The following is a 12,892-nucleotide window of genomic DNA, read 5'->3' as shown; positions in this document are numbered from 1 at the left end:
ACCATTACTGACGGAAACACATTTACCCCGGCCTCTACAGAGTCCCCCAGGTCACCCCGACCTCGTAGCCATCCCACACGGATCCCATTTACATTCCGATCCTGGATTTAGCTATTTGGTAAATGTTAACATTGACAAGCGAGCAAACCTTGAAGTGGGCCCATCGCACACTGTGGGCACACTGTGCCAGAGTTTAGCTCTTTGTAGCTGCAGGACTGGTGCTTTTTTATTATCATTATTATACCCTGCATACAAGCAATTTTGATAAGCCCAGAGAACAAAGAGGCCCTAATGCCTCCCCTAGCTTCCCCTGTAAGTGGGATCTCTTGCTCAACAGTGTTTTATTGTAGCCTTGTCCATAGTCATTTCACTGAGCCTCCACCAAAGGCCCCCCAGAGTCCCGGCTCAATCGAACCTGCTTCAATTGAAACCCAACCCGCTGCCAAGCATCGCCCTTCCCCGGCAATCATCCAGCATGCTAACTGCACATTCCTCTGTTTGTTAAAGGTGCTGTTGTCAATATTTAAGAGCGATTTTTTGAGTGTAATTTCTGGCTGGTTTCTGGGGAACGGGGGGGTATCTCTTCCCTGATTGGTTCGGGGGAATCCATACTGCCTGTCAGTCCCAGGTTGACACTTCAAAATGGCGGGGAAACAAATAACATATATTTTTTTGCATTTGTATGCTTTATTATAGAGTGAGGAAGGTATGGGAGGTAGAGGGGATGACATGCAGCAAATGACCACGGCAGGATTCTAACCAGGTGTCGCTGCGTTCAGGATTGAGCCTGTATGGTACGCGCTCTACCCGGTGAGCCACCTACTTCATCAAGTGATACACTTCAGAATTTGCCTGGGCCGGAACACCCTAACCCTACTGTGTGAAGGAGAAACCAAAAGAGGACGCAGTCACGACAAACAGTTCAAAGGTCAGGCCAATCGCTGTATCAAAGGATAATTAGCATTAGCATGGGGAAGATTGAAATAATATGTTTCTTTGGTTCATAAAAAAAGGGCTGTGGAGGATGAACGGTTATTGTGGTGGAGGATGATGGAAGTTTTTAATTTAGCCTGTCAAATAAACAGTACAGCTGCTGGTGTTTCGCTAAATTAGCTAACTCATTGAAGCCGCATTGATCACAAAACGTGGCACCGGGAAGTCTATTCTTCTGCGAGTGAGGCCACACGGCTGTGGCCCTGGTTCACAGTGACGAACAAGATTAACACTGCAAAATTATGCCTTTCTTTAATCCCTGGAAGGAGATGGCAAACCACGGTGGAGAACAGTGTCAGGGTGACACAGTCCCGTTTGGCACACTGAGAAAATGATGTCTTGACACCCTGCTTGGCATGTTCGCTCACTCGTAGGCCTACGCACGTGGACTCATGTCTTATTATCGACAGTCACTGGTGTGAAAACGTGAATCCATTAATTTTTTTACTTACAGACGTTGCTCATGGCGCCATTATTGCTTCACCATTAATTGCTAATCCCCGTAATAGCCGGCTCTTAAAATTGGCAAGGCTGAACACTGTGTGAATACTGAGAAGGACAGCAAAGGATACCGTCCAAGCTAAACGTACAAATGGGAGTTGCGTATATGGTTATGAGCTCCAATCCCAGTGGTGCATAAAGGTTTATGGTTATTACGTCCGGTCTCGTCAAGGCGAAGATGAAACACTGAAATACCCATAGCCTCTATACCCAGCTCTATTATTAGAAAACACTAAGGCTAACATCCACCTCCCATAAACCCTAGCAGGATTTTCCTCATGTTTCCGGGGTACAGCAGAAATATCAGGTTCCTAACTTTCTCTGGCATTGTTAAGACCCATTTCTATTCATGGCTAGTACTTTTCCTTAATATGTTTAAGGGTGAGTCCACAGATTTTGCGATACAATGCAGGTCAATCACACCGAGGCTAACGAAACCATCGTGTTCCATTGAGTAGGCTTACCTGAGTGTTGTTTATCTGCTTAAGGTGCTCAGAGGTGCAACCAACAGGCTGCACCTCTGAGCTACAGCCTGTTGGTTGCACTATAGCCACTGTTCCACTAAGCCTCTTTTGCGCTATAGGTGCTGAATCACTGTAGCATTTGTTCAACTAGTGGGCTAATAGCCAAAGGATTAGTTTATTATATTGCAATATGATCCGAATACTTGGCCTCTTGGCTCTCGCTCGATGTCTCTCTCTCTCTCTCTCCCTCTCTCTCTCTCTCTCTCTCTCTCTCTGACACAGAAACTACCACTCTGTTTTATACAACTCTAGCAGTAATGAAAATATACCATAATCGCATTGACGTGTGGTCATTTTTTGTGGGAAGATTATCATGGTACCTAAACCGAAGGGGATGAATGTTTTTTTTATGAATGTTCGTCTGTTAGTTTAAACCTTTTTTAAACCTAGTTATACGTCGCCCTCCCTTGTCCAAGATACGCCTTGACAGGGGACCACTTTCTTACTTTTTCCTCTCAAACTGAGTTAGTGTGGATGTCTGATCCACTGTCGTATGGCTTTTAGCCTGCCCTAATCTGGACAGGGGATCACTTTCATACTTTTCACTCTAAAACTGAGTTTAGTGTGGATGTCTGATCCACTTTTGTATGGCTTTTAGCCTGCATTAATCTCCTCACACATAGTGGCTTCCGGCCTGTTCTAAAGTGTTAAGCCTCAGGATTATCAGATTATACAATATTTTTCATCTTTTTCTTGAAATATTTTTGTTGGGGGAAATAGCCATTTAATATATTTGCATTATGTATGTCCTCCTTTATGTACTGGTTTAGTTATTGGCCTGGGAATGTTTCAAACCTTTAATCCAGTGAATATGTAAGTATAATGCACATATAATATATTATTTTGAAACAGTATTGGAACTCCAATAGTGATTTGAGTTGTGCTTAATTTTCAGTATAACATGGAAAATGGCCCTGTATTTTCATATTATAATCAGGGCATGCATATTGATTATATGGTTCTTCAATTAACCAATGTTCTGAATAAAATACACCATTTGGTAAATGCTTTTATGTTAATGCTTTTTTTCTAGAGGGAATCAGACCCTTAACCCTGAGAGTATCGAGGCCTTGCTTTACCACAGTGTTTATGCCTTGAGCTACACAGGACCACATTACAACTATTGATTACTACCATATTGGGGCTCAACTTTATTTAGCATATTCAAAAATCAATACCCTTAAAGCCAAAGAAAATCGATTTTGTTCCAAGATCCAATTATTGAGACCTGTCGCATTTAGACAAACCTGTCCCTTTGGAGGGTTGGTTAACTTCAGCAAACAATACTCATCATCCACCTTTCCTTCTCCCAGAATACTGCCTAGGTTTGAGTCGGGGTATTGACCCTAATCCCCAAGTGGCCATCTTGGTTCCATACGCTAGCTTTCAGATCCATCATGGACCTGTCCCAGGGTCAACCTGGAACAGCCCAGAGTCCTCCTTAATCATGCTGTCAAGATGCAAAGGGAGGTTTCTCATAAGCTCTGGTGTACAACGGGTGCTGGCAGATACACGGGCACGGTCTCCGGAACATGTTTTTCTTGAAATAAATTGTCTCTCTCCCCGACCACTTCGCTGTGTTTTCAGCAGCAGCATCCAGACGTCCGTTCTTTTTTTTTTTCGAACCACACACTGACACCGCGAATGGCATGAAGGTTTTTCGACTATCAGAAACTCTTTGTGTTCTCGAATCCCTCTTCTATTTAGGAATTTGGAAGCATTCCTGTCAGTGCCGTGCCAGGGAATTCTTGTCTTCTTGTCACTTCACTTTGGGCATGACAAGGTCTTCTCCACTGTTTCACCGAGACGTGCAGCAGCCAATTGAGTGGGAAGCGCTGGTGAAATGGCAGAACTATAACAATAATGCTTCAGAATTGTTTTGCATGAAAATAGCGTAATATACTATAGAGTTAGTGTTATCATCAACAGCAAAGTTTTAAACTAGAACGATCTCAAAAGCGCATTACAAAAATATGACATCTGTCCAATTGAGATTTTAAATATGGAGGAAAGAGCAGCGACGCTAGCCTACAGATATCTTTCAGTGTGAAGTGTCCATGACTTAGTGTGCCACTTTACAGGCAAGTACAGCTGGTGGAATGTTTCCATGCCAACACTGCAGCAGAGAAACGCGCTCAATTCACATGTTTGCTTTCCACCCATAATAGGGGATTTGTTTGAATTGGAAACCTCTCAAGTCAATAAAATAATCATGCTGACAGCTGGCTCCAAAATCAAATGCAGAATCAATGTATCAATCGTTGTCGTGTAAGGTTTAGTCATGTGTTTAGTCTGGATGCTGCAATTTGTCTGGAGACAACAAACACACACGAACACAACATCCATGTCTCTGCAGACACACACACACACACACACACGTTCACATCTGCATATTATCAAGATTCGGATTAGAACAAGTGGCAGACAATTATCTTTAATTTTCAGAAGCAGTATCCTAAAGTTATGCTCAAAAATACACACAGTGTGTGAGTGTGGGGCGGGGGGGGGGGTCTACATGCACTTATACAGTAAGCTAATCAATAGGGACATCGATCATAAAGATTGAAAGGGAATCACATCTGCTTTAGTTGTCAAGCATGAATACAGGCTACGCCATGAATGATGCTTGTAAATACCGCATAAGGGTTAAAATGGGACTAATTAACCTATGAACCTAAAGACTAGAGTTTGTTTTGGGATTAACGGAATTGAGCTCTGCTCTGTTTTCTGAGCGCTAGTACTTATTTTCTAGAGCACTGCTGCCATCTAGTGGCTACCTTACTAAATATCCACACGGCCTTCTTTATTAATCCAAAGGGGAATTGTTGGCGCTCTCCTCAAGACGATGGACTGTGTAAAAATAGGAATAATTGGGCAGACATATTTATAAGATTCCAACCAACTGTATTTTGGACCCTTGAATAAAACAATTCCCTCCAATATGAATGTGTTCCGAATAATTTGAAGGAAGCCTAAACCTGGTTGAAGCTTGATGAATTTAACGGGATGAAAATTATGTGTCGGCAAAATGCACAGCAAGAAGCCTAATAGCATCCTACGTTATAGGGTTGTTGGACTTTTATTTTGAAGTAGTTCTTCATGGAGGTCATGAATTACAAAATTCATCATCTTAACAGGTCTACTAGTAGGCTGAGTGGCCTTGTAACTTTCATGATTAATAATAAGGAAAATATAAAACACTTATTTAAATAAACTATTCCCATATGATATAAAGGCCTTAGCTCGGCCTACAGGCTACTATGAAAATTGTATGCTTGTAGAATAAAAAATAAATCTTGCCCAGTTAACTAAATGATTTCAACCATACTTATTGCATGACCTTGATTCAGAATGTTTCGATAAAGTTCCCACAATCCCCCTTTTAATCTGCGTGTGTCTGATCATCTCTTCCCACGTTTGCAACGGCGTATGACGACGTCGCGTTGTGCGTCGTCGGCGGTGCTGTGCGTCAGATGAACGCCGTCGCTGATTGGTTCAGCGGGGTGGACATCCGGTCGTTTTGGGTTCCTTGTCGCCTCAACAACCAGCACGGAACTTAGACGTGCGAAACGCCGAAATTAAACGCGAACGAGAGGGGCAATGGACGATTTCGACGAGCGACTCTCGGCGGAGGTGCGCAAACACCGACGTCTGTACGACAACGCTTGTCCGTCGCGCAAGAACAGCAAGACCACGATCGCTACGTGGAAGGCGATCGGCAACGCGGTGCACGAAGACCCGACCTTGTGCATGAGACGATGGAAGGCGCTGCGGGATAAATTCGTGCGGCTGAAGAAGAGGATAAAAAACAAAAAGGTTTCTCCCGGGTATGAGGGAGCCAAGGTGGAAGTCAACGTGATCCATGAAAAGTTGTCTTGGCTCAACGAGCATGTGACGCACCGCAACATCACAGAAAAACGAGAGGTAAGACGTTGCACTTGCACGGTTGGGTTGTGTGCGTCCGAATTGTCCCGCGTCTCCATTTGATTCCGGCTTTAGGACCCAGCTCGACTTTGTTTTATAATAGTTTGGCCACTAGCAACCCACAGACAGACACACCGTGCACTGTTTTAGATGCAGGATGACTGTGGTGTCTTCGTAGACTACGTCATTAATATATCACCTTTTATTTGAAGCGCTTTCCGTGACACACACTTTGCATATGCTCAATTAAAATCACACAAACGCATATTAATACATATGAATGAACAATGCGCTGGACATTAACAAATGTACATTCACACATGGATATGTTGGCCATATATTCTCCCGTTATTTATGGTTGTGGTGGAAATTCTTAAGTTTGCTCTCTCTCCTCTCCAAATGTGCAGAAGGTAAAGCTGGAAGGGAACCATCTCCACGGTTCTGCTGCCATCACAGATATGGAGCAGTCATCCGAGGCGATGCAAAGTGATGCTGAGGAGGGGGACGAATTGGATGTCAGGAGGCCGCCCGCCCAGGAGTTCAAAGCGCAGATGGACAGTAAGAGGAAAGTCATTGACAATACCGACATCGCGGACGGCGCAAAACGTCTGGACGTCCTCGAAAACCCCACGGAGCGGCCCAATCAGGACGCCTGTGACCGTTACACACAGACGGTGGCCGACTTTATGCGCGGGCTGTCTCGTCGGCGCTGTGTCGTTTTCAAGAAACGACTCAATGACCTGATGTATGAGATGGACTTGGAAGAGCTGGACGACTTTGCTCAAAGTTAAAAGGGGTACTTGGGAGATATCTATCGATATTTTTGTTTTTACATTAGACAAACACTTGTTCGGTCTAAAAGGTTGTTTTTGCTTTTCATCCTAATGGTTGTCCGACACATCTGTAAATCAGCTTTTTGTATTAGTATCTTGATCAGAGCTTTAATAAAAAGGCATTTCTACTTCATACTCAACTAGGTTTGCATGTAAAAGTTGCACAAAATGTACTTAGATGTCTATGATTAAGTCAGTCATCGTTTAAGTGAAATTATTTAAGCGTACAAGCATTTAAGGAATTTGAAAAACAAGCCTTGTGACAGACCCTTGCAAGTCTAGGAATGTCAAAACACCTTCGACTCTACCATCAACCATCCCCAAATGCATACATTTTACGAGATACCTTCCACTTGTTAAGTCTAAAATGTTATCCAACCCAGACTAAAAAAGTATGAAAGGTTCTATTGGGACTGGCAGTTTACACTAGTTGATGGTCATTATTTAGAAACGCTACTCAAGACTAACCATCACCAGCGGTGCTTTGACATTACCACGGTTCAGGTGCACAATAGAACACAATTTAGTTAATGAAAACGTAATGTCAGTATGAAATTAAGCCCAGCAACTAACTTCCATCCCATGCTCCCTTGAACGGGCCAAAAGCAGTACATGTTTACATAAAGTATGCAAAGAAATTGGCCAGTTTAGCTTGATATACCAGACAGCTCTATAGAACACCGTAGCATTCTAGTTGATAAACCTTAAATCAATATAAAGCATTGGTATGCGTGTCAAGGCTTTATATTGTTTTGGGTCTCTTTGTATTATAAAGTGACCCAGAGCACTACAATAAATCGAGTGACGTGCACACATGCAATAGCAAAAGCGGAGGTCATAACAAATACAAAAAGACAGATGTTAGGACGAAAAAATTTATTTCCACAACTGAATCATCTCCTCTCGGCTTGTCCTCCTGATTCTGTGAAAACGGCGAGGAATCTCCACCACCGACACATCTAATCCAACTGTTCAGGGAAAGAAAACACTAGTCAACACCCCAAGTACCACACATACATTAACTTACATGGACATATGCCAGGGCATATACCTAGTTTAATACCATAGTGTGTAACAATAGATCACCGACGGCCCATTACAATGCAAGAGAACTGACCACCACTCTTACCTTCACGAAGCCGATGTCGTGTGCGTACTGCCTGAAGCACTGACGGCACATGTTTAGTCCGTATTTTCGGATAAGTCCATGTCTGTTAGAGCACACCCGGCTGCATAGGAAAAACAAACCATACATTAACTTGGCATTGCGGTTCCAAACATCAAGGAAGACTGACAATAAACACCATGAAAGTCAACAGTCTTATGCTAAAGCGTCCCACATCCGGCTAACAAAATCGCATCCATACTGGGTTTACCCACTTCGGTGGTGGGGAAAAGTGCAGTTGTAAACTCGGAATTAAACCAATACTTTCATATTGTCATGTTATTCTTTTAAGAATAAAGAGGTCATCAAAATCGAAATCTAACGAGGGAATTTAAGATGCTGGCTAGCCACGGGCTTGGCGCATCTCCACCATGGCGGCGCCATGTTAGCCGCGTCCATTATGTAGCTCCATGTGGCGCACACTGGGATTAGCTTTTTATGGGCAAACAACACGGTCAAACTATACGAATCGACTCGTACAGCACCTTGAACCACTAAACAACCGTAAATTAAACAAAACTAACCAGGATCGCGATCCTTGGCCGAATTTTCTAGGATGACTCCAATAGAGCTGCTGATGGCCCATCTTGTCTCTCTCGCTCGAGTGTCGGAAAGGAAGGAAAAGGGCGCGCCTGCGCACATTAAAGCATCCGGAGCCTCTCTCTTCCGCTGACGCTCGACGCAGGCACCGCCCCTAGTGGAGGACAGAGCGATGCACTTTAGTGCCGCTCCGCCTACTCTAGAGGGCACCCTTGCCTATGCGCAGGGGTCCATGGTTAGGACAGCAGTATACTAGTCAGTATACACAGCATATCTATCTCTTGTGCGTTTGATGTTGCACTTCGATGTCACTCATTTGTTCTTTCTTTTTCTTCTCTTTTTGTAGTAGTAAACGACACATTAATTGACGTTTACTCATGTTTGGGTAACTAAAACTTATTTAATTAAATAAATTATATTAATAAATGCTTTTCTATTTATCGATTGAAGCGTCTTATGTTACTGTTATGTACAATATATGCCCTGTTACAACAACAACAAACAAACTCAGTATTGGGTACATACAATCCAAAGCCATGCATTCAATTAAATCATTCAATTATAGTGGGCTATGCCCTTTACCCATGCATCGGCCCTAGTATAACTTACATGATTTCATATACGTATACATAGTATAAGCTGTATTTGTTTTCCTGTACATCTGTATAGGCTACTATCCATTCATTCACCATATATACTATATCATCAAACCTTTCGTATGAATACAAGAGGCAGCTTTTTTACTGACTAATATTTATCACTATTACTACTAAACAAATGTATGATATTAAGTATTACATGTACTGTCTTATTATGATGATATTAGGTATTCCATGTTCTGTCATATTATGATAATGTGAAGTATTACATGTACTGTCTTATGATGACATTAAGTATTACATGCACCGTCTTATTATGACAATGTTAAATATTACATGTCTTATTATGATGCACTGGGTCGTCGTGGTGAAGCGATGCATTGTGGGCCGGAGGCAGGCAGTCGTTCCGTGTTTGTTATGCGCTCAGCTAACAGTCCGCCCAGACATCCGAGACGGGTGAGAGGGAACAAGGAAAATGGGAATCTCACGTTAACCTTTTGATGATTCTTGCTTCACGATCTGCAATCACACGTCAGGTTTAGGTAAATACTAATGGTTATCATTATTGCATGAGCCCTCGACGGGGGGGCACTTGTCCGGGGGGCTACTCGGTGGTAGCTCGGTGGGTGTCCTATAGCGTAGTAGTGTGTGAACAACGCTCTCGTTGTGCTGGATTTTCTTCTGGTTTTACGCTTTCTGCCAAATGCGTGTCCTGTTTTGAAGTAAACAAGGGTGTTTACTGTTGACATCTAAATGAGACACACGGACTGATACCGCATTTCTGCTCTCGATGGCTCACGTAGGAAAGAGGTATTGTATAACGCGTCTGTTTCACACTTATGTTACCTCGATTATTGGCCTCAAAATGATACATGGGCAAGAACAGGCTTTTATACATGTTGGATCTGATAGCAATGCTTGTTTTGAGCTGCTTGGGTAAGCTTGGACATCGATTCACCGAAAGGCGTCTTTGAAAGCCCTTCTGTAATAGTGAGCGACGTGTATGGACGTTAAGTATCGTCACTTCTAATAACACACAGGATGTTTGTCAGTCAAAAGTCGGTAGCCAACAGGTTTGCATGTATAAATAGACTTGGAGGATGTAGGCGATGACGACTTGTGTTTGATATTTGGCTGTAGTGAGGAGCCGTTGACATGCAGGTTAGGAAATCCTACCACGGATACCCGGCCTCTGTAACCAATATTTTTTAGTTCTTGAAGTCCATATTATTCGTTGCTCCACTGTGGCCTAGCTAAATGCATTCTCTTTTGTTTCCATTTCAGTGGGTCCATGCACTCAGCTAACCTGCCGCCACCCAGAAACCAACATGCCTTATGGAATATTCATCTGGAACCACCGCCGTTCCAGATAAGTCCATGTTTACATTCCCACCGTTCTCCTTGCCACCACTAAGCACCTAAGGAGCTGCTCTATACCATCGCTCCTGGTCCCTTTCCAAAGTGCACCATTTGTCCGTCGACACGCACTGCGACTCACTTTGTCCTTAAAGCAAAGTCCCTCGCCCTGACTCTACGCTGGCAAGTGTCCCACCGCCTACCATGAGATTCAGGATCTACAAGAGGAAGGTGGTGATTCTGACTGTGGTGGTGGTCGTCTGTGGCCTTGCTTTCTGGAGCAGTGGGAGGCAGAAGAAGACCCACGACAGCAGCAGCAGCAGCAGCAGCAACGATGACGAAGACGGTGGTCCATCGATCCCCAAGGAAGTAGAGGCTGTACGGAAGAGTAGCAGCAGCAGCAGCAGTAGTAGCAGTAGTAATAGCGTTAGCATTAGCAACAGCAACAACAACCCCCAGGCACAGGCTACCCCCACCGTGAGCCGCCCGCCCGCGCTAGCTCCCGTCGTTCAAGCCAACGAGAGCCATGTGGAGAAAGACAAGGACAAAGGGAAAGCCTCGAGGCCGGACGCGGACAACACCACCATGGTGTACCGGGGCATCGTCTTCCAGCTCAACTTTGACCAGACGATAAGGAACGAGGAGAAGTTTAAGGCGGCCCGCAAAAAGGGCAACGTGGTCATGGTGGTTCAGGTCCACAACCGGCCGGACTATCTTAAGCTTTTGATTGAGAGTTTGCGGAAGGCGAAGGGGGTGGAGGGCATACTGCTGATATTCAGCCACGACGTCTGGTCCCAGGAGATCAACCAGGTGGTGGCCTCGGTGGACTTCTGCCAGGTCCTGCAGATCTTCTTCCCCTTCAGCATCCAGCTGTACCCGCAGGAGTTCCCTGGCAAGGACCCCCGGGACTGCCCCAGAGACATTTCGAAGAAGGACGCCTTGACGCTGGGCTGCATCAACGCCGAGTACCCCGACTCGTTCGGCCACTACCGCGAGGCCAAGTTCTCCCAGACCAAGCACCACTGGTGGTGGAAGCTGCACTTTGTGTGGGACCGGGTGCGCGCCCTCAAGGACCACACGGGCATGGTCCTGCTCATCGAGGAGGACCACTACCTGGCGCCGGACTTCCTGCACCTCCTGAGGCTGATGAGCGCACTGAAGGAGGAGCAGTACTCGGACTGCGACGTCCTCTCGCTGGGCAGCTACAGCCACATCGGCTACTCCAGCAAGGCCAACAAGGTGGAGGTGAAGGTGTGGAAGTCGACCGAGCACAACATGGGCATGGCGCTGAACCGCGACGCCTACCAGAAGCTGGTGCGCTGCACGGACGACTTCTGCACCTACGACGACTACAACTGGGACTGGTCCCTGCAGCACCTGACGGTGTCGTGCCTGGCCACCTACTGGAAGGTGATGGTTGCCGAGGCGCCACGCGTCTTCCACGCCGGCGACTGCGGCATGCACCACAAGAAGGCCGCCTGCATGCCCGCCAACCAGAAGACCAAGATAGAGAACATTCTGCAGAGTAGCTCCAACCAGCTGTTCCCCAAGAACCTGCTGATCACTAAGAGACTGCCCGCCAACGGGGCCGGCGGAGTGGCCCCGCACGTCAAGAACGGGGGCTGGGGAGACATTAGGGACCATGAACTCTGCAAGAGTTACCTTCGATTACAGTGACCTTATTACGATTCTTGTTATTATTGTTATTATATATATATTGCTATCTCTCTTTTGCATCCTCTTTAAAGAAAAGAAAGCCTTTTAAAAAGAAATCTTTATGGACTATTCTTCATATTGCCTGTTTTAATGGACTGTTGGAAATAAAAGAAAAAGAATGTTGTATCGGGGTGTCGTTATCAATAATGTATGGTGTCACGAGGCGCTTTGCGGAACCTTTTACTTTATCACGTAATTAACAGGCAAGATGACCGAGTAACATCATAAAAGGCTTTATTGTTCATCTTCCATCTTCCTTTTCTTTACAGATTAAAAACTAGAACAATGCATAATTGCTGTATATCGCAAAGTGCAAAAAAGTAATCACTTGGGCATCAATGAATCTGTGGACTTAGCAAGCCCCCATTGCATGCATAATTAATTAGATAAGTATTTATATCGCATCAATTTGCAGAGATCAGAGCAGACTCCCGGAGACGTCTTGTTCCACTTAAACAACCCACCTACTTGGGCTAGTGTCAACAGGTTTCACTCGAGGTCGCGCCGTGCTCCCAAACGGATGATATTTCAAGCAGGAACCCTCCACAAACATGCGATTGACAACCAAGCAGTGACGCCGTTCAAAACCCAGCAGAGTTCACTTTGTGGCAATCCTCCAAGCAACTCAAGTCAAACAAACCTCCCCCGAATGAATATTCGAATTTGCCTAAGAGATATTTAGTATTTATTTATTTGACTGGAAGGGGACCAAGGCTCAGTTGCTCAGAGAGCTAGAGAGAT

The 12,892-nt window shown here is 44.8% G+C and overlaps 3 protein-coding genes across 4 annotated transcripts; 2 read left to right on the top strand and 1 right to left on the bottom strand.

Moving 5' to 3' along the window:
• The first annotated feature begins 5,555 nt into the window (after window positions 1-5,555).
• Window positions 5,556-6,915, top strand: LOC307087620 (uncharacterized protein). Its single transcript, XM_079753241.1, has 2 exons — window positions 5,556-5,942; window positions 6,350-6,915. Exons 1-2 carry the CDS (start codon window positions 5,619-5,621, stop codon window positions 6,731-6,733), a joined length of 708 nt encoding a protein of 235 aa, XP_079609367.1. The 5' UTR covers window positions 5,556-5,618; the 3' UTR covers window positions 6,734-6,915.
• Window positions 6,916-7,636: 721 nt separating this feature from the next.
• rps29 (ribosomal protein S29) lies at window positions 7,637-8,582 on the bottom strand (the record flags this gene model as incomplete). Its single annotated transcript, XM_079753242.1, is given in 4 exon segments — window positions 7,637-7,743; window positions 7,905-8,004; window positions 8,465-8,561; window positions 8,564-8,582. Coding segments are annotated over 4 exon segments (225 nt in total). The 3' UTR covers window positions 7,637-7,734.
• Window positions 8,583-9,488: 906 nt separating this feature from the next.
• Window positions 9,489-12,758, top strand: mgat2 (alpha-1,6-mannosyl-glycoprotein 2-beta-N-acetylglucosaminyltransferase). 2 transcript variants are annotated; one of them, XM_079753116.1, is made up of 2 exons: window positions 9,489-9,621; window positions 10,364-12,758. In XM_079753116.1, the coding sequence occupies exon 2, from the start codon at window positions 10,640-10,642 to the stop codon at window positions 12,110-12,112; it is 1,473 nt and encodes a 490-aa protein (XP_079609242.1). In that variant the 5' UTR covers window positions 9,489-9,621; window positions 10,364-10,639; the 3' UTR covers window positions 12,113-12,758. The 2 variants fall into 2 exon arrangements, with proteins under 2 accessions (XP_079609242.1, XP_079609243.1); XM_079753117.1 differs by lacking the exon at window positions 9,489-9,621 and adding an exon at window positions 9,678-9,889.
• The last annotated feature ends 134 nt before the right edge of the window (window positions 12,759-12,892 follow it).

Source organism: Pollachius pollachius (assembly GCF_949987615.1).
Source record: "Pollachius pollachius genome assembly, chromosome: 16".
Taxonomy (NCBI): domain Eukaryota; kingdom Metazoa; phylum Chordata; class Actinopteri; order Gadiformes; family Gadidae; genus Pollachius; species Pollachius pollachius.
This window is presented reverse-complemented; position numbering and strand designations above follow the sequence as displayed.